Raw genomic sequence first — 21,968 nt, 5'->3', positions numbered from 1 at the left:
CAGGGGTGGAGGGCACTACAGCACTGGGGTAGAGATCACTGCAGCACTGGGGGTGGAGAACACTGCAGCACTGGGGTAGAGAACACTGCAGCACTGGGGTGGAGAACACTGCAGCACTGGGGTAGAGAACACTGCAGCACTGGCGTGGAGAACACTGCAGCACTGGGGTGGAGAACACAGCAGCACTGGGGTAGTGAACACTGCAGCACTGGGGTGGAGAACACAGCAGCACTGGGGTGGAGAGCACTGCAGCACTGGGGTGGAGAACACAGCCGCACTGGGGGAGGACTGCAGCACTGGGGTAGAGAACACTGCAGCACTGGGGTAGTGAACACTGCAGCACTGGGCGGAGAGGACTGCAGCACAGGGGTAGAGAACACTGCAGCACTGGGGTGGAGAACACTGCAGCACTGGGGTGGAGAACACTGCAGCACTGGGGTAGAGAACACTGCAGCACTGGGGTAGAGAACTGCAGCACTGGGGTGTAGAACACTGCAGCACTGGGGTGGAGAGCACTGCAGCACTGGGGTAGAGAACACTGCAGCACTGGGGTAGAGAACTGCAGCACTGGGGTGTAGAACACTGCAGCACTGGGGTGGAGAGCACTGCAGCACTGGGGTAGAGAACACTGCAGCACTGGGGTAGAGAACACTGCAGCACTGGGGTAGAGAACACTGCAGCACTGGGGCGGAGAGCACTGCAGCACTGGGGTGGAGAACACTGCAGCACTGGGGTAGAGAACACTGCAGCACTGGGGTAGTGAACACTGCAGCACTGGGGTGGAGAACACTGCAGCACTGTGCGGAGAACACTGCAGCACTGGGGTAGAGAACACTGCCACACTGGGGTAGAGAGCACTGCAGCACTGGGGCGGACAGCACTGCAGCACAGGGGTGGAGAGCACTACAGCACTGGGGTAGAGAACACTGCAGCACTGGGGTAGTGAACACTGCAACACTGGGGTGGTGAACACTGCAGCACTGGGCGGAAAGCACTACAGCACTGGGGTAGAGAACACTGCAGCACTGGGCTAGAGAACACTGCAGCACTGGGGTAGAGAATACTGCAGCACTGGGGTGGGGAGCACTGCAGTAGCGAACACTGCAGCACTGGGGTAGAGAACACAGCAGCACTGGGGTGGAGAGCACTGCAGCACTGGGGTAGAGGACACTGCAGCACTGGTGTAGAGAACACTGCAGCATAGGGGTGGAGAGCACTGCAGCACTGGGGTGGAGAACACTGCAGCACTGGGGTAGAGAGCAGTGCAGCACTGGGGTGGGGAGCACTGCAGCACTGGGGTGGGGAGCACTGCAGAACTGTGTTAGAGAACACTGCCACACTGGGGTGGAGAACTCTGCAGCACTGGGGTAGAGAATACTGCAGCACTGGGGTGGAGAGCACTGCAGCACTAGGGTGAGAACACTGCAGCACTGGGGTGGAGAGCACTGCAGTACTGGGGTGGAGAACACTGCAGCACTGGGGTGGAGAGCACTGCAGCACTGGTGTAGAGAGCACTGCAGCACTGGGTGGAGAACACTGCAGCACTGGGGTAGAGAACACTGCAGCACTGGGGTGGAGAGCACTGCAGCACTGGGTTGGAGAACACTGCAGCACTGGGGTAGAGAACACTGCAGCACTGGGGTAGAGAACACTGCAGCACTGGGGTGGAGAGCACTGCAGCACTGGGGTGGAGAGTACTGCAGCACTAGGGTGGAGAACACAGCAGCACTGGGGTGGAGAGCACTGCAGCACTGGGGTGGATAGCACTGCAGCACTGGGGTGGATAGCACTGCAGCACTGGGTAGAGAAACCTGCAGCACTGGGGTAGATAGCACTGCAGCACTGGGGTAGTGAACACTGCAGCACTGGGGTGGTGAACACTGCAGCACTGGGCGGAGAACACTGCAGCACTGGGGTAGAGAACACGGCAGCACTGGGGTAGACAACACTGTAGCACTGGGGTAGCGAATACTGCAGCACTGGGGTGGGGAGCACTGCAGTAGAGAACACTGCAGCACTGGGGTGGAGAACACAGCAGCACTGGGGTGGAGAGCACTGCAGCCCTGGGGTAGAGGACACGGCAGCACTGGGGTAGAGAACACTGCAGCACTGGGGTAGAGAACACTGCAGCACTGGGGTAGAGAATACTGCAGCACTGGGGTGGAGAGCACTGCAGCACTAGGGTGAGAACACTGCAGCACTGGGGTGGAGAGCACTGCAGTACTGGGGTGGAGAACACTGCAGCACTGGGGTGGAGAGCACTGCAGCACTGGGGTAGAGAGCACTGCAGCACTGGGTGGAGAACACTGCAGCACTGGGGTAGAGAACACTGCAGCACTGGGGTGGAGAGCACTGCAGCACTGGGGTGGAGAGTACTGCAGCACTGGGGTGGATAGCACTGCAGCACTGGGTAGAGAACACTGCAGCACTGGGGTAGATAGCACTGCAGCCACTGGGGTAGTGAACACTGCAGCACTGGGGTGGTGAACACTGCAGCACTGGGGTAGAGAACACGGCAGCACTGGGGTAGACAACACTGTAGCACTGGGGTAGACAACACTGTAGCACTGGGGTAGAGAATACTGCAGCACTGGGGTGGGGAGCACTGCAGTAGAGAACACTGCAGCACTGGGGTGGAGAGCACTGCAGCCCTGGGGTAGAGGACACGGCAGCACTGGGGTAGAGAACACGGCAGCACTGGGGTAAGAGAACACTGCAGCACTGGGCTAGAGAACACTGCAGCACTGGGGTAGAGAACACTGCAGCACTTGGGTAGAGAACACTGCAGCACTGGGGTAGAGAACACTGCAGCACTGGGGTAGAGAACACTGCAGCACTGGGGTGGAGAACACTGCAGCACTGGGGTGGAGAACACTGCAGCACTGGGGTAGAGAACACTGCAGCACTGGGGTAGAGAACACTGCAGCACTGGGGTGGAGAACACTGCAACACTGGGGTAGAGAACACTGCAACACTGGGGTGGAGAACACTGCAACACTGGGGTGGAGAACACTGCAGCACTGGGGTAGAGAACACTGCAGCACTGGGAAGAGAACACTGCAGCACTGGGAAGAGAACACTGCAGCACTGGAACACTACTGGTGGAGTACTTAGGACCGCAGCTCAGAATACGCCGTTTTCCCCTGAATGAGTCTCATACGTCACGGAACATACATCACGTGACAGCGGTATACCGATTAAATAACGACACACCCTTCTCTCTGCGCATGCGCTTTCAGCTACATATCCGCCAATCTAATCAAAGCAATGAAACGGAAATCAAAGGAAGTGGGCGGAAGTGACAATGGTTCAGTCTCACTCCTGGCGGAAGTGCCCGGTGTTAGGCGGAAGTAACGAGTACCCTTATCGTACCTGAGGATGGAAGAGGAGAGTCTGGAAGCCTGGATCAGTAAGTGCTGGGGTGCGGGGCTCTCGGTGCATGGCGGATGACGTCAGCCTAATCATTGCCACTCACTGCACTGTAACTTTCATAAAGTTATTTACGTCAACGGAACTTCTTACAATTCATTATGGCGTCACTGAGCGATATATCGTGATAACACTGTACATATACACGAGAAACACTAGTGCATGTCACGATCTCAGTACAGTGACGGGGGAGGTGACGGTATATTTTTCATAATATCACAGTACAGTGACGGGGGAGGGGTATATATTATAATATCACAGTACAGTGACGGGGGAGGGGGTATATATTATAATATCACAGTGCAGTGACGGGGGAGGGGGTATATATTATAATATCACAGTGCAGTGACCGGAGGTGACGGTATATATTATAATATCACAGTACAGTGACGGGGGAGGTGACGGTATATATTATAATATCACAGTACAGTGACGGGGGTGACGGTATATATTATAATATCACAGTACAGTGACGGGGGAGGGGGTATATATTATAATATCACAGTGCAGTGACGGGGGAGGTGACGGTATATATTATAATATCACAGTACAGTGACGGGGGAGGGGGTATATATTATAATATCACAGTGCAGTGACGGGGGAGGGGGTATATATTATAATATCACAGTACAGTGACGGGGGAGGGGGTATATATTATAATATCACAGTGCAGTGACGGGGGAGGTGACGGTATATATTATAATATCACAGTACAGTGACGGGGAGGTGACGGTATATATTATAATATCACAGTACAGTGACGGGAGGTGACGGTATATATTATAATATCACAGTACAGTGACGGGGGAGGTGACGGTATATATTATAATATCACAGTACAGTGACGGGGGAGGGGGTATATATTATAATATCACAGTGCAGTGACGGGAGGTGACGGTATATATTATAATATCACAGTACAGTGACGGAGGTGACGGTATATATTATAATATCACAGTACAGTGACGGGGGAGGTGACGGTATATATTATAATATCACAGTACAGTGACGGGGGAGGTGACGGTATATATTATAATATCACAGTGCAGTGACGGGGGAGGTGACGGTATATATTATAATATCACAGTGCAGTGACGGGAGGTGACGGTATATATTATAATATCACAGTACAGTGACGGGAGGTGACGGTATATATTATAATATCACAGTACAGTGACGGGGGAGGTGACGGTATATATTATAATATCACAGTGCAGTGACGGGGGAGGTGACGGTATATATTATAATATCACAGTACAGTGACGGGAGGTGACGGTATATATTATAATATCACAGTACAGTGACGGGGGAGGTGATGGTATATATTATAATATCACAGTACAGTTACGGGGGAGGTGACGGTATATATTATAATATCACAGTGCAGTGACGGGAGATGACGGTATATATTATAATATCACAGTACAGTGACGGGAGGTGACGGTATATATTATAATATCACAGTGCAGTGACGGGGGAGGTGACAGTATATATTATAATATCACAGTGCAGTGACGGGAGGTGACGGTATATATTATAATATCACAGTGCAGTGACGGGAGGTGACGGTATATATTATAATATCACAGTACAGTGACGGGGGAGGTGACGGTATATATTATAATATCACAGTGCAGTGACGGGGGAGGGGGTATATATTATAATATCACAGTGCAGTGACGGGGGAGGTGACGGTATATATTATAATATCACAGTACAGTGACGGGAGGTGACGGTATATATTATAATATCACAGTACAGTGACGGGGGAGGGGGTATATATTATAATATCACAGTGCAGTGACGGAGGTGACGGTATATATTATAATATCACAGTACAGTGACGGGGGAGGGGGTATATATTATAATATCACAGTGCAGTGACGGGGGAGGGGGTATATATTATAATATCAAAGTACAGTGACGGGAGGTGACGGTATATATCATAATATCACAGTGCAGTGACGGGAGGTGACGGTATATATTATAATATCACAGTACAGTGACGGGGGAGGGGGTATATATTATAATATCACAGTACAGTGACGGGGGAGGTGACGGTATATATTATAATATCACAGTACAGTGACGGGGGAGGGGGTATATATTATAATATCACAGTACAGTGACGGGAGGTGACGGTATATATTATAATATCACAGTGCAGTGACGGGAGGTGACGGTATGTATTATAATATCACAGTACAGTGACGGGGGAGGGGGTATATATTATATATCACAGTACAGTGACGGGAGGTGACGGTATATATTATAATATCACAGTACAGTGACGGGGGAGGGGGTATATATTATAATATCACAGTGCAGTGACGGGGGAGGGGGTATATATTATAATATCAAAGTACAGTGACGGGAGGTGACGGTATATATCATAATATCACAGTGCAGTGACGGGAGGTGACGGTATATATTATAATATCACAGTACAGTGACGGGGGAGGGGGTATATATTATAATATCACAGTACAGTGACGGGGGAGGTGACGGTATATATTATAATATCACAGTACAGTGACGGGAGGTGACGGTATATATTATAATATCACAGTGCAGTGACGGGAGGTGACGGTATATATTATAATATCACAGTACAGTGACGGGGGAGGGGGTATATATTATAATATCACAGTACAGTGACGGGAGGTGACGGTATATATTATAATATCACAGTACAGTGACGGGGGAGGGGGTATATATTATAATATCACAGTACAGTGACGGGGGAGGTGACGGTATATATTATAATATCACAGTACAGTGACGGGGGAGGTGACGGTATATATTATAATATCACAGTACAGTGACGGGGGAGGTGACGGTATATATTATAATATCACAGTGCAGTGACGGGAGGTGACGATATATATTATAATATCACAGTACAGTGACGGGGAGGGGGTATATATTATAATATCACAGTACAGTGACGGGGGAGGTGACGGTATATATTATAATATCACAGTACAGTGACGGGGGAGGTGACGGTATATATTATAATATCACAGTACAGTGACGGGGGAGGTGACGGTATATATTATAATATCACAGTGCAGTGACGGGAGGTGACGGTATATATTATAATATCACAGTACAGTGACGGGAGGTGACGGTATATATTATAATATCACAGTACAGTGACGGGGGAGGTGACGGTATATATTATAATATCACAGTACAGTGACGGGGGTGACGGTATATATTATAATATCACAGTGCAGTGACGGGGGAGGTGACGGTATATATTATAATATCACAGTGCAGTGACGGGAGGTGACGGTATATATTATAATATCACAATACAGTGACGGGGGAGGTGATGGTATATATTATAATATCACAGTACAGTGACGGGGGAGGTGACGGTATATATTATAATATCACAGTACAGTGACGGGGGAGGTGACGGTATATATTATAATATCACAGTACAGTGACGGGGGAGGTGATGGTATATATTATAATATCACAGTACAGTGACGGGGGAGGTGACGGTATATATTATAATATCACAGTGCAGTGACGGGAGGTGACGGTATATATTATAATATCACAGTACAGTGACGGGAGGTGACGGTATATATTATAATATCACAGTACAGTGACGGGGGGAGGGGGTATATATTATAATATCACAGTGCAGTGACGGGAGGTGACGGTATATATTATAATATCACAGTACAGTGACGGGAGGTGACGGTATATATTATAATATCACAGTGCAGTGACTGGAGGTGACGGTATATTATAATATCACAGTACAGTGACGGGGGAGGGGGTATATATTATAATATCACAGTACAGTGACGGGGGAGGTGACGGTATATATTATAATATCACAGTGCAGTGACGGGGGAGGTGACGGTATATATTATAATATCACAGTACAGTGACTCGGGAGGGGGTATATATTATAATATCACAGTACAGTTACGGGAGGTGACGGTATATATTATAATATCACAGTACAGTGACGGGAGGTGACGGTATATATTATAATATCACAGTACAGTGACGGGAGGTGACGGTATATATTATAATATCACAGTACAGTGACGGGAGGTGACGGTATATATTATAATATCACAGTACAGTGACGGGAGGTGACGGTATATATTATAATATCACAGTACAGTGACGGGAGGTGACGGTATATATTATAATATCACAGTGCAGTGGCGGGGGAGGGGGTATATATTATAATATCACAGTGCAGTGACGGGAGGTGACGGTATATATTATAATATCACAGTACAGTGACGGGGGAGGGGGTATATATTATAATATCACAGTGCGGGGGAGGGGGTATATATTATAATATCACAGTACAGTGACGGGAGGTGACGGGTATATATTATAATATCACAGTACAGTGACGGGGGAGGTGACGGTATATATTATAATATCACAGTACAGTGACGGGGGAGGTGACGGTATATATTATAATATCACAGTACAGTGACGGGAGGTGACGGTATATATTATAATATCACAGTACAGTGACGGGAGGTGACGGTATATATTATAATATCACAGTGCAGTGACGGGAGGTGACGGTATGTATTATAATATTACAGTACAGTGACGGGAGGTGACGGTATATATTATAATATCACAGTACAGTGACGGGGGAGGGGGTATATATTATAATATCACAGTACAGTGACGGGGGAGGTGACGGTATATATTATAATATCACAGTACAGTGACGGGGGAGGTGACGGTATATCTTATACTATCACAGTGCAGTGACGGGAGGTGACGGTATATATTATAATATCACAGTACAGTGACGGGGGAGGTGACGGTATATATTATAATATCACAGTGCAGTGACGGGGGAGGGGGTATATATTTTAATATCACAGTGCAGTGACGGGAGGTGACGGTATATATTATAATATCACAGTGCAGTGACGGGAGGTGACGGTATATATTATAATATCACAGTACAGTGACGGGAGGTGACGGTATATATTATAATATCACAGTACAGTGACGGGGGAGGGGGTATATATTATAATATCACAGTACAGTGACGGGAGGTGACGGTATATATTATAATATCACAGTGCAGTGACGGGGGAGGGGGTATATATTATAATATCACAGTACAGTGACGGGGGAGGGGGTATATATTATAATATCACAGTACAGTGACGGGGGAGGGGGTATATATTATAATATCACAGTACAGTGACGGGGGGGTGACGGTATATATTATAATATCACAGTGCAGTGACGGGAGGTGACGGTATATATTATAATATCACAGTACAGTGACGGGGGAGGTGACGGTATATATTATAATATCACAGTACAGTGACGGGGAGGGGGTATATATTATAATATCACAGTGCAGTGACGGGGGAGGTGACGGTATATATTATAATATCACCGTGCAGTGACGGGGGAGGTGACGGTATATATTATAATATCACAGTACAGTGACGGGGGAGGGGGTATATATTTATAATATCACAGTACAGTGACGGGGGAGGTGACGGTATATATTATAAAATCACAGTACAGTGACGGGGGAGGTGACGGTATATATTATAATATCACAGTACAGTGACGGGAGGTGACGGTATATATTATAATATCACAGTACAGTGACGGGAGGTGACGGTATATATTATAATATCACAGTACAGTGACGGGGGAGGTGACGGTATATATTATAATATCACAGTACAGTGACGGGGGGTGACGGTATATATTATAATATCACAGTACAGTGACGGGGGGTGACGGTATATATTATAATATCACAGTACAGTGACGGAGGAGGTGACGGTATATATTATAATATCACAGTACAGTGACGGAGGAGGTGACGGTATATATTATAATATCACAGTACAGTGACGGGGAGGTGACGGTATATATTATAATATCACAGTACAGTGACGGGGGGTGACGGTATATATTATAATATCACAGTACAGTGACGGGAGGTGACAGTATATATTATAATATCACAGTACAGTGATGGAGGTGACGGTATATATTATAATATCACAGTACAGTGACGGGGGAGGGGGTATATATTATAATATCACAGTACAGTGATGGGGGAGGTGACGGTATATATTATAATATCACAGTACAGTGACGGGGGTGACGGTATATATTATAATATCACAGTGCAGTGACGGGAGGTGACGGTATATATTATAATATCACAGTACAGTGACAGGAGGTGACGGTATATATTATAATATCACAGTGCAGTGACGGGAGGTGACGATATATATTATAATATCACAGTACAGTGACGGGAGGTGACGGTATATATTATAATATCACAGTACAGTGACGGGAGGTGACGGTATATATTATAATATCACAGTGCAGTGACGGGGGAGGTGACGGTATATATTATAATATCACAGTGCAGTGACGGGGGAGGTGATGGTATATATTATAATATCACAGTACAGTGACGGGAGGTGACGGTATATATTATATCACAGTACAGTGACGGGAGGTGACGGTATATATTATAATATCTCAGTACAGTGACGGGGGAGGTGACGGTATATATTATAATATCACAGTACAGTGACGGGAGGTGACGGTATATATTATAATATCTCAGTACAGTGACGGGGGAGGTGACGGTATATATTATAATATCACAGTGCAGTGACGGGAGGTGATGGTATATATTATAATATCACAGTACAGTGACGGGGGAGGTGACGGTATATATTATAATATCACAGTACAGTGACGGGAGGTGACGGTATATATTATAATATCACAGTGCAGTGACGGGGGAGGTGACGGTATATATTATAATATCACAGTGCAGTGGCGGGGGAGGTGATGGTATATATTATAATATCACAGTACAGTGACGGGGGAGGTGATGGTATATATTATAATATCACAGTACAGTGACGGGGGAGGTGATGGTATATATTATAATATCACAGTACAGTGACGGGGGAGGGGGTATATATTATAATATCACAGTGCAGTGACGGGGGAGGTGACGGTATATATTATAATATCACAGTACAGTGACGGGAGGTGACGGTATATATTATAATATCACAGTGCAGTGACGGGGGAGGTGACGGTATATATTATAATATCACAGTGCAGTGGCGGGGGAGGTGATGGTATATATTATAATATCACAGTGCAGTGGCGGGGGAGGTGATGGTATATATTATAATATCACAGTTCAGTGACGGGGGAGGTGACGGTATATATTATAATATCACAGTGCAGTGGCGGGGGAGGTGATGGTATATATTATAATATCACAGTGCAGTGGCGGGGGAGGTGATGGTATATATTATAATATCACAGTACAGTGACGGGGGAGGTGATGGTATATATTATAATATCACAGTACAGTGACGGGGGAGGTGACGGTATATATTATAATATCACAGCGCAGTGACGGGGGAGGTGACGGTATATATTATAATATCACAGTGCAGTGACGGGAGGTGACGGTATATATTATAATATCACAGTACAGTGACAGGAGGTGACGGTATATATTATAATATCACAGTACTGTGACGGGAGGTGACGGTATATATTATAATATCACAGTGCAGTGACGGGGGAGGTGATGGTATATATTATAATATCACAGTACAGTGACGGGGGAGGTGACGGTATATATTATAATATCACAGTACAGTGACGGGGGAGGTGACGGTATATATTATAATATCACAGTACAGTGACGGGAGGTGACGGTATATATTATAATATCACAGTACAGTGACGGGGGAGGGGGTATATATTATAATATCACAGTACAGTGACGGGAGGTGACGGTATATATTATAATATCACAGTACAGTGACGGGGGAGGGGGTATATATTATAATATCACAGTGCAGTGACGGGAGGTGACGGTATATATTATAATATCACAGTGCAGTGACGGGGGAGGGGGTATATATTATAATATCACAGTACAGTGACGGGAGGTGACGGTATATATTATAATATTACAGTACAGTGACGGGAGGTGACGGTATATATTATAATATCACAGTACAGTGACGGGGGAGGTGACGGTATATATTATAATATCACAGTGCAGTGACGGGGGAGGTGACGGTATATATTATAATATCACAGTGCAGTGACGGGAGGTGACGGTATATATTATAATATCACAGTACAGTGACGGGGGAGGGGGTATATATTATAATATCACAGTGCAGTGACGGGGGAGGGGGTATATATTATAATATCACAGTGCAGTGACGGGGGAGGGGGTATATATTATAATATCACAGTACAGTGACGGGGGAGGTGACGGTATATATTATAATATCACAGTGCAGTGACGGTATATATTATAATATCACAGTACAGTGACTCGGGAGGGGGTATATATTATAATATCACAGTACAGTGTCGGGAGGTGACGGTATATATTATAATATCACAGTGCAGTGACGGGAGGTGACGGTATATATTATAATATCACAGTACAGTGACGGGGGAGGGGGTATATATTATAATATCACAGTGCAGTGACGGGGGGAGGGGGTATATATTATAATATCACAGTGCAGCGACGGGGGAAGGGGTATATATTATAATATCACAGTGCAGGGAGGGGGTATATATTATAATATCACAGTGCAGTGACGGGGGAGGGGGTATATATTATAATATCACAGTGCAGTGACTGGAGGTGACGGTATATATTATAATATCACAGTACAGTGACGGGGGGAGGGGGTATATATTATAATATCACAGTACAGTGACGGGGGAGGGGGTATATATTATAATATCACAGTGCAGTGACGGGGGGAGGGGGTATATATTATAATATCACAGTGTAGTGACGGGGGAGGGGGTATATATTATAATATCACAGTGCAGTGACGGGGGAGGGGTATATATTATAATATCACAGTGCAGTGACGGGAGGTGACGGTATATATTATAATATTACAGTGCAGTGACGGGGGGTGACGGTATATATTATAATATCACAGTGCAGTGACGGGAGGTGACGGTATATATTATAATATCACAGTACAGTGACGGGGGAGGGGGTATATATTATAATATCACAGTACAGTGACGGGGGGAGGGGGTATATATTATAATATCACAGTGCAGTGACGGGAGGTGACGGTATATATTATAATATCACAGTACAGTGACGGGAGGTGACGGTATATATTATAATATCACAGTGCAGTGACGGGAGGTGACGGTATATATTATAATATTACAGTGCAGTGACGGGGGGTGACGGTATATATTATAATATCACAGTGCAGTGACGGGAGGTTGACGGTATATATTATAATATCACAGTACAGTGACGGGGGAGGGGGTATATATTATAATATCACAGTACAGTGACGGGGGGAGGGGGTATATATTATAATATCACAGTGCAGTGACGGGAGGTGACGGTATATATTATAATATTACAGTACAGTGACGGGAGGTGACGGTATATATTATAATATCACAGTACAGTGACGGGGAGGTGACGGTATATATTATAATATCACAGTACAGTGACGGGAGGTGACGGTATATATTATAATATCACAGTACAGTGACGGGGGAGGGGGTATATATTATAATATCACAGTACAGTGACGGGGGGAGGGGGTATATATTATAATATCACAGTGCAGTGACGGGAGGTGACGGTATATATTATAATATCACAGTACAGTGACGGGAGGTGACGGTATATATTATAATATCACAGTACAGTGACGGGGAGGTCGGGAGGTGACGGTATATATTATAATATCACAGTGCAGTGACGGGGGAGGTGACGGTATATATTATAATATCACAGTGCAGTGACGGGAGGTGACGGTATATATTATAATATCACAGTGCAGTGACGGGGAGGGGGTGTATATTATAATATCACAGTACAGTGACGGGGGAGGGGGTATATATTATAATATCACAGTACAGTGACGGGGGAGGTGACGGTATATATTATAATATCACAGTGCAGTGACGGGGGAGGTGACGGTATATATTATAATATCACAGTACAGTGACGGGGGAGGGGGTATATATTATAATATCACAGTGCAGTGACGGGGAGGGGGTATATATTATAATATCACAGTACAGTGACGGGGGAGGGGGTATATATTATAATATCACAGTGCAGTGACGGGCGAGGGGGTATATATTATAATATCACAGTACAGTGACGGGGGAGGGGGTATATATTATATCACAGTACAGTGACGGGGGAGGTGACGGTATATATTATAATATCACAGTACAGTGACGGGGGAGGTGACGGTATATATTATAATATCACAGTACAGTGACGGGAGGTGACGGTATATATTATAATATCACAGTGCAGTGACGGGGGAGGGGGTATATATTATAATATCACAGTGCAGTGACGGGGGAGGGGGTATATATTATAATATCACAGTGCAGTGACGGGGGAGGTGACGGTATATATATAATATCACAGTACAGTGACGGGGGAGGGGATATATATTATAATATCACAGTACAGTGACGGGGGAGGGGGTATATATTATAATATCACAGTGCAGTGGCGGGGGAGGGGGTATATATTTTAATATCACAGTGCAGTGGCGGGGGAGGGGGTATATATTATAATATCACAGTACAGTGACGGGAGGTGACGGTATATATTATAATATCACAGTACAGTGACGGGAGGTGACGGTATATATTATAATATCACAGTACAGTGACGGGGGAGGTGACGGTATATATTATAATATCACAGTGCAGTGACGGGAGGTGACGGTATATATTATAATATCACAGTACAGTGACGGGAGGTGACGGTATATATTATAATATCACAGTACAGTGACGGGAGGTGACGGTATATATTATAATATCACAGTACAGTGACGGGGGAGGGGGTATATATTATAATATCACAGTGCAGTGACGGGGGAGGTGACGGTATATATTATAATATCACAGTACAGTGACGGGGGAGGGGGTATATTATAATATCACAGTGCAGTGACGGGGGAGGGGGTATATATTATAATATCACAGTGCAGTGACGGGGGAGGGGACGGTATATATTATAATATCACAGTACAGTGACGGGGAGGGGGTATATATTATAATATCACAGTGCAGTGACGGGGGAGGGGGTATATATTATAATATCACAGTGCAGTGACGGGGGAGGTGATGGTATATATTCTAATATCACAGTGCAGTGGCGGGGGAGGGGGTATATATTATAATATCACAGTGCAGTGGCGGGGGAGGGGGTATATATTATAATATCACAGTACAGTGACGGGAGGTGACGGTATATATTATAATATCACAGTACAGTGACGGGGGAGGGGGTATATATTATAATATCACAGTGCAGTGACGGGGGAGGGGGTATATATTATAATATCACAGTACAGTGACGGGGGAGGGGGTATATATTATAATATCACAGTGCAGTGACGGGGGAGGGGGTATATATTATAATATCACAGTGCAGTGACGGGGGAGGGGGTATATATTATAATATCACAGTGCAGTGGCGGGGGAGGGGGTATATATTATAATATCACAGTGCAGTGGCGGGGGAGGGGGTATATATTATAATATCACAGTGCAGGGGCGGGGGAGGGGGTATATATTATAATATCACAGTGCAGGGGCGGGGGAGGGGGTATATATTATAATATCACAGTGCAGGGGAGGGGGTATATATTATAATATCACAGTGCAGTGGCGGGGGAGGGGGTATATATTATAATATCACAGTGCAGGGGCGGGGGAGGGGGTATATATTATAATATCACAGTGCGGGGGAGGGGGTATATATTATAATATCACAGTACAGTGACGGGGGAGGGGGTATATATTATAATATCACAGTGCAGTGGCGGGGGAGGGGGTATATATTATAATATCACAGTGCAGGGGCGGGGGAGGGGGTATATATTATAATATCACAGTGCAGTGGCGGGGGAGGGGGTATATATTATAATATCACAGTGCAGTGGCGGGGGAGGGGGTATATATTATAATATCACAGTGCAGGGGCTCATTCACTGTAGAAGTTTTTGAGGTTATTTCTCACACTTTGTCTTTCTAACAGACCGGGCGACAAACCCTCTCAACAAGGAGCAAGACTGGGAAAATGTTCAAGCTTTTTGTGATCATCTAAATCGAGACCTGGAAGGGTGAACGGATCAAATATTTAATTCTATTATTTTTGATGTTTTAGGCGTTGTGCTTAATGTTAGTAGATGTTAGAGCCACAGCAGCGTGGTTATTTAAGGTTGATGGCCCATAGCGGAGCAGATATGTCGGGGGTGGTCTGTAGCGGAGCAGATATGTCGGGGGTGGTCTGTAGCGGAGCAGATATGTCGGGGGTGGTCTGTAGCGGAGCTGATATGTCGGGGGTGGTCTGTAGCGGAGCAGATATGTCGGGGGTGGTCTATAGCGGAGCTGATATGTCGGGGGTGGTCTGTAGCGGAGCAGATATGTCGGGGGTGGTCTATAGCGGAGCTGATATGTCGGGGGTGGTCTATAGCGGAGCTGATATGTCGGGGGTGGTCTGTAGCGGAGCAGATATGTCAGGGGGGTGGTCTGTAGCGGATCTGATATGTCGGGGGGTGGTCTGTAGCGGAGCTGATATGTCGGGGGGTGGTCTGTAGCAGAGCTGATATGTCGGGGGTGGTCTGTAGCGGAGCAGATATGTCGGGGGTGGTCTGTAGCGGAGCAGATATGTCAGGGGGTGGTCTGTAGCGGTGCTGATATGTCGGGGGTGGTCTGTAGCGGAGCAGATATGTCGGGGGGGTGGTCTGTAGCGGAGCTGATATGTCGGGGGTGGTCTGTAGCGGATCTGATATGTCGGGGGTGGTCTGTAGCGGAGCTGATAGGTCAGGGGGTGGTCTGTAGCGGAGCAGATATGTCGGGGGGGTGGTCTGTAGCGGAGCTGATATGTCGGGGGTGGTCTGTAGCGGAGCAGATATGTCGGGGTGGTCTGTAGCGGAGCTGATATGTCGGGGGTGGTCTGTAGCGGAGCAGATATGTCGGGGGTGGTCTGCAGCGGAGCTGATATGTCGGGGGTGGTCTGTAGCGGAGCAGATATGTCGGGGGTGGTCTGTAGCGGAGCTGATATGTCGGGGTGGTCTGTAGCGGAGCTGATATGTCAGGGTTGTGGTCTGTAGCGGAGCAGATATGTCGGGGGTTGGTCTATAGCGGAGCAGATATGTCGGGGTGGTCTGTAGCGGAGCTGATATGTCGGGGGGTGGTCTGTAGCGGAGCAGATATGTCAGGGTTGTGGTCTGTAGCGGGGAAGATATGTCAGGGTGGTGGTCTGTAGCGGGGCAGATATGTCAGGGGGTGGTCTGTAGCGGAGCAGATATGTCAGGGGGTGGTCTGTAGCAGAGCAGATATGTCAGGGTGGTGGTCTGTAGCGGGGCAGATATGTCAGGGGGTGGTCTGTAGCGGAGCAGATATGTCAGGGGGTGGTCTGTAGCAGAGCAGATATGTCAGGGGGTGGTCTATAGCGGAGCTGATATGTCAGGGGGTGGTCTGTAGCGGGGCAGATATGTCAGGGTGGTGGTCTGTAGCGGGGCAGATATGTCAGGGGGTGGTCTGTAGCGGAGCAGATATGTCAGGGGGTGGTCTGTAGCAGAGCAGATATGTCAGGGTGGTGGTCTGTAGCGGGGCAGATATGTCAGGGGGTGGTCTGTAGCGGAGCAGATATGTCAGGGGGTGGTCTGTAGCAGAGCAGATATGTCAGGGTGGTGGTCTGTAGCGGAGCTGATATGTCGGGGGTGGTCTGTAGCGGAGCAGATATGTCAGGGGGTGGTCTGTAGCGGAGCAGATATGTCAGGGGGTGGTCTATAGCGGAGCTGATATGTCAGGGGGTGGTCTGTAGCGGGGCAGATATGTCGGGGGGGTGGTCTGTAGCGGAGCAGATATGTCAGGGTGGTGGTCTGTAGCGGAGCTGATATGTCGGGGGGTGGTCTGTAGCGGAGCTGATATGTCGGGGGGTGGTCTGTAGCGGAGCTGATATGTCAGGGGGTGGTCTGTAGCGGAGCTGATATGTCAGGGGGTGGTCTGTAGCGGAGCTGATTTGTCGGGGGGGGTGGTCTGTAGCGGAGCAGATATGTCGGGGGGTGGTCTGTAGCGGAGCTGATATGTCGGGGGGTGGTCTGTAGCGGAGCTGATATGTCGGGGGGGGTGGTCTGTAGCGGAGCAGATATGTCGGGTGGTGGTCTGTAGCGGAGCTGATATGTCGGGGGGTGGTCTGTAGCGGAGCTGATATGTCGGGGGGTGGTCTGTAGCGGAGCTGATATGTCGGGGGGGTGGTCTGTAGCGGAGCAGATATGTCGGGGGTGGTCTGTAGCGGAGCTGATATGTCAGGGGGTGGTCTGTAGCGGAGCTGATAGGTCAGGGGGTGGTCTGTAGCGGAGCTGATTTGTCGGGGGGTTGGTCTGTAGCGGAGCTGATATGTCGGGGGTGGTCTGTAGCGGAGCTGATTTGTCGGGGGGGTGGTCTGTAGCGGAGCAGATATGTCAGGGTGGTGGTCTGTAGCGGAGCTGATATGTCGGGGGGTTGGTCTGTAGCGGAGCTGATATGTCGGGGGTGGTCTGTAGCGGAGCAGATATGTCAGGGTGGTGGTCTGTAGCGGAGCTGATATGTCAGGGTGGTGGTCTGTAGCGGGGCTGATATGTCAGGGTGGTCTGTAGCGGGGCTGATTTGTCGGGGGGTTGGTCTGTAGCGGAGCTGATAGGTCAGGGGGTGGTCTGTAGCGGAGCTGATTTGTCGGGGGGTTGGTCTGTAGCGGAGCTGATATGTCGGGGGTGGTCTGTAGCGGAGCTGATTTGTCGGGGGGGTGGTCTGTAGCGGAGCAGATATGTCAGGGTGGTGGTCTGTAGCGGAGCTGATATGTCGGGGGGTTGGTCTGTAGCGGAGCTGATATGTCGGGGGTGGTCTGTAGCGGAGCAGATATGTCAGGGTGGTGGTCTGTAGCGGAGCAGATATGTCAGGGTGGTGGTCTGTAGCGGAGCTGATATGTCAGGGTGGTGGTCTGTAGCGGAGCTGATATGTCGGGGGGGGGGTGGTCTGTAGCGGAGCAGATATGTCAGGGTGGTGGTCTGTAGCGGAGCTGATAGGTCAGGGTGGTGGTCTGTAGCGGGGCTGATATGTCAGGGTGGTCTGTAGCGGGGCAGATATGTCAGGGTGGTCTGTAGCGGGGCAGATATGTCAGGTGGTGGTCTGTAGCGGAGCTGATATGTCGGGGGTGGTCTGTAGCGGAGCTGATATGTCGGGGGTGGTCTGTAGCGGAGCTGATATGTCGGGGGTGGTCTGTAGCGGGGCAGATATGTCAGGGTGGTCTGTAGCGGGGCAGATATGTCAGGGGTGGTCTGTAGCGGGGCAGATATGTCAGGGTGGTCTGTAGCGGGGCAGATATGTCAGGGTGGTCTGTAGCGGAGCTGATATGTCAGGTGGTGGTCTGTAGCGGAGCAGATATGTCGGGGGGGGGTCTGTAGCAGAGCAGATATGTCAGGGTGGTGGTCTGTAGCGGAGCTGATATGTCGGGGGTGGTCTGTAGCGGAGCAGATATGTCAGGGGGTGGTCTGTAGCAGAGCAGATATGTCAGGGGGTGGTCTATAGCGGAGCTGATATGTCAGGGGGTGGTCTGTAGCGGGGCAGATATGTCGGGGGGGTGGTCTGTAGCGGAGCAGATATGTCAGGGTGGTGGTCTGTAGCGGAGCTGATATGTCGGGGGGTGGTCTGTAGCGGAGCTGATATGTCGGGGGGTGGTCTGTAGCGGAGCTGATATGTCAGGGGGTGGTCTGTAGCGGAGCTGATATGTCAGGGGGTGGTCTGTAGCGGAGCTGATTTGTCGGGGGGGGTGGTCTGTAGCGGAGCAGATATGTCGGGGGGTGGTCTGTAGCGGAGCTGATATGTCGGGGGGGGTGGTCTGTAGCGGAGCAGATATGTCGGGTGGTGGTCTGTAGCGGAGCTGATATGTCGGGGGGTGGTCTGTAGCGGAGCTGATATGTCGGGGGGTGGTCTGTAGCGGAGCTGATATGTCGGGGGGGTGGTCTGTAGCGGAGCAGATATGTCGGGGGTGGTCTGTAGCGGAGCTGATATGTCAGGGGGTGGTCTGTAGCGGAGCTGATAGGTCAGGGGGTGGTCTGTAGCGGAGCTGATTTGTCGGGGGGTTGGTCTGTAGCGGAGCTGATATGTCGGGGGTGGTCTGTAGCGGAGCTGATTTGTCGGGGGGGTGGTCTGTAGCGGAGCAGATATGTCAGGGTGGTGGTCTGTAGCGGAGCTGATATGTCGGGGGGTTGGTCTGTAGCGGAGCTGATATGTCGGGGGTGGTCTGTAGCGGAGCAGATATGTCAGGGTGGTGGTCTGTAGCGGAGCTGATATGTCAGGGTGGTGGTCTGTAGCGGGGCTGATATGTCAGGGTGGTCTGTAGCGGGGCTGATTTGTCGGGGGGTTGGTCTGTAGCGGAGCTGATAGGTCAGGGGGTGGTCTGTAGCGGAGCTGATTTGTCGGGGGGTTGGTCTGTAGCGGAGCTGATATGTCGGGGGTGGTCTGTAGCGGAGCTGATTTGTCGGGGGGGTGGTCTGTAGCGGAGCAGATATGTCAGGGTGGTGGTCTGTAGCGGAGCTGATATGTCGGGGGGTTGGTCTGTAGCGGAGCTGATATGTCGGGGGTGGTCTGTAGCGGAGCAGATATGTCAGGGTGGTGGTCTGTAGCGGAGCAGATATGTCAGGGTGGTGGTCTGTAGCGGAGCTGATATGTCAGGGTGGTGGTCTGTAGCGGAGCTGATATGTCGGGGGGGGGGTGGTCTGTAGCGGAGCAGATATGTCAGGGTGGTGGTCTGTAGCGGAGCTGATAGGTCAGGGTGGTGGTCTGTAGCGGGGCTGATATGTCAGGGTGGTCTGTAGCGGGGCAGATATGTCAGGGTGGTCTGTAGCGGGGCAGATATGTCAGGTGGTGGTCTGTAGCGGAGCTGATATGTCGGGGGTGGTCTGTAGCGGAGCTGATATGTCGGGGGTGGTCTGTAGCGGAGCTGATATGTCGGGGGTGGTCTGTAGCGGGGCAGATATGTCAGGGGTGGTCTGTAGCGGGGCAGATATGTCAGGGTGGTCTGTAGCGGGGCAGATATGTCAGGGGTGGTCTGTAGCGGGGCAGATATGTCAGGGTGGTCTGTAGCGGGGCAGATATGTCAGGGTGGTCTGTAGCGGAGCTGATATGTCAGGTGGTGGTCTGTAGCGGAGCAGATATGTCGGGGGGGGGGTCTTTAGCAGCGCATTCAGTCGTTGATATGGAAGTGGTTACGGAGCTCTGAAATTTAAAATCTAGAAAAGTCCAAAGTACGGCAGTAAAAAATGTAAATTAAGGCCTCATGCACACGACCGTAAAAACTCCCGTTATTACGGGTCGTAATTACGACCCGTAATAACGGGCTCATAGACTTCTATTGGCGACGGGTGCCTTCCCGTTTTCTTACGGGAAGGTGCCCGTGCCGTTGAAAAAGATAGAACATGTCCATAGAAGTCTATGGAGCTCTCGTAATGACGGGTGGCTACATGTGTGCACCCGTCATTACGGCAGCGTTGCTAAGCGACGTCAGTAAATAGTCACTGTCCAGGGAGCTGAAAGAGTTAACTGATCGGCAGTAACTCAGCACCCTGGACAGTGACTACCGATCAGTATAAACCTGTAAAAAATAAAAATAAAAGACGTTCATACTTACCGAGAACTTCCTGCTTCCTCCAGGCCGGTCTCCCGCCCGTTGCCTTGGTGACGCGTCCCTCTCGACATCCGGCCCGACGTCCTGGATGACGTTTCAGGCCATGTGACCGCTGCAGCCAATCACAGGTCAATCACAGGCTGCAGCGGTCACATGGACTGCCGCGTCATCCAGGGATGTCGGGCTGGATGTGAAGAGAGGGACGCGTCACCAAGACAACGGCCGGGTAAGTAGGAATTTCTTTAACTTTTATTACAGAAAAGGCTGTCCCTTCTCTCTATCCTGCACTGATAGAGAGAAGGGGCTGCCGATTAGTGCAGTGCTATTTTGCCGCCAAAAACGTGCCCGTAAATACGGGTGGAATACGGGTGACCAAGGACCCATATTTACAGGCACGGGTTCGTAAATACTGGTGCAAAACGGGTGGAATACGTGTGACACCGGACCCGTATTTACGCCAGTATTTACGGGTGGGAAAAAATACGGTCGTGTGCATGAGGCCTAAAGCTGTAATAGTTTTGGTGAATAAGTGCCGGTTCACATCAGCGTTCACTTTCCATTCCGGGGTTCCGTCTGAGGTTTCTGTCCGGTGAACCCCGCAACGGAAAGTCAAACTGAAACCACAGCTTCCGTTTCCGTCACTATTGGTATCAATGGTGACGGAAACATTGCTATTGGTTTCCATTCGTCACCATTCCGGCAAGTTTCCGTTTTTCAGACGGAATTAATAGAGCAGTCGACTGAACCCCGGAACGGAAAGCCAACGCTGATGTGAACAGGCCCTGAC

The 21,968-nt window shown here is 48.9% G+C and overlaps 2 protein-coding genes across 4 annotated transcripts in view; both read left to right on the top strand.

Moving 5' to 3' along the window:
• Window positions 1–79, top strand: part of LOC142707554 (isoleucine--tRNA ligase, cytoplasmic-like) — a 27,573-nt gene extending 27,494 nt beyond the window's left edge. The window contains exon 8 of the mRNA XM_075848320.1: window positions 4–79. Coding sequence (XP_075704435.1) covers window positions 4–79 — 76 coding nt within the window. The remainder of the gene's footprint in view (window positions 1–3) is intronic.
• Window positions 80–3,297: 3,218 nt separating this feature from the next.
• The window catches only part of GGA1 (golgi associated, gamma adaptin ear containing, ARF binding protein 1), a 41,366-nt gene continuing 22,695 nt past the window's right edge, over window positions 3,298–21,968 (top strand). Inside the window, exons 1-2 of one of the 3 annotated variants that reach the window (XM_075848322.1) lie at window positions 3,298–3,409; window positions 15,548–15,632. In XM_075848322.1, the coding sequence (XP_075704437.1) occupies window positions 3,379–3,409; window positions 15,548–15,632 (116 nt within the window). In that variant the 5' untranslated portion in view covers window positions 3,298–3,378. The remainder of the gene's footprint in view (window positions 3,410–15,547; window positions 15,633–21,968) is intronic. The other 2 variants (XM_075848321.1, XM_075848323.1) reach the window with 2 other exon arrangements.

The sequence above is a fragment of the Rhinoderma darwinii genome, unplaced genomic scaffold (assembly GCF_050947455.1).
Source record: "Rhinoderma darwinii isolate aRhiDar2 unplaced genomic scaffold, aRhiDar2.hap1 Scaffold_35, whole genome shotgun sequence".
NCBI lineage: Eukaryota > Metazoa > Chordata > Amphibia > Anura > Rhinodermatidae > Rhinoderma > Rhinoderma darwinii.
The sequence above is the reverse complement of the archived record's forward strand: the minus strand, read 5'-3'. Positions and strand labels throughout refer to the sequence as shown.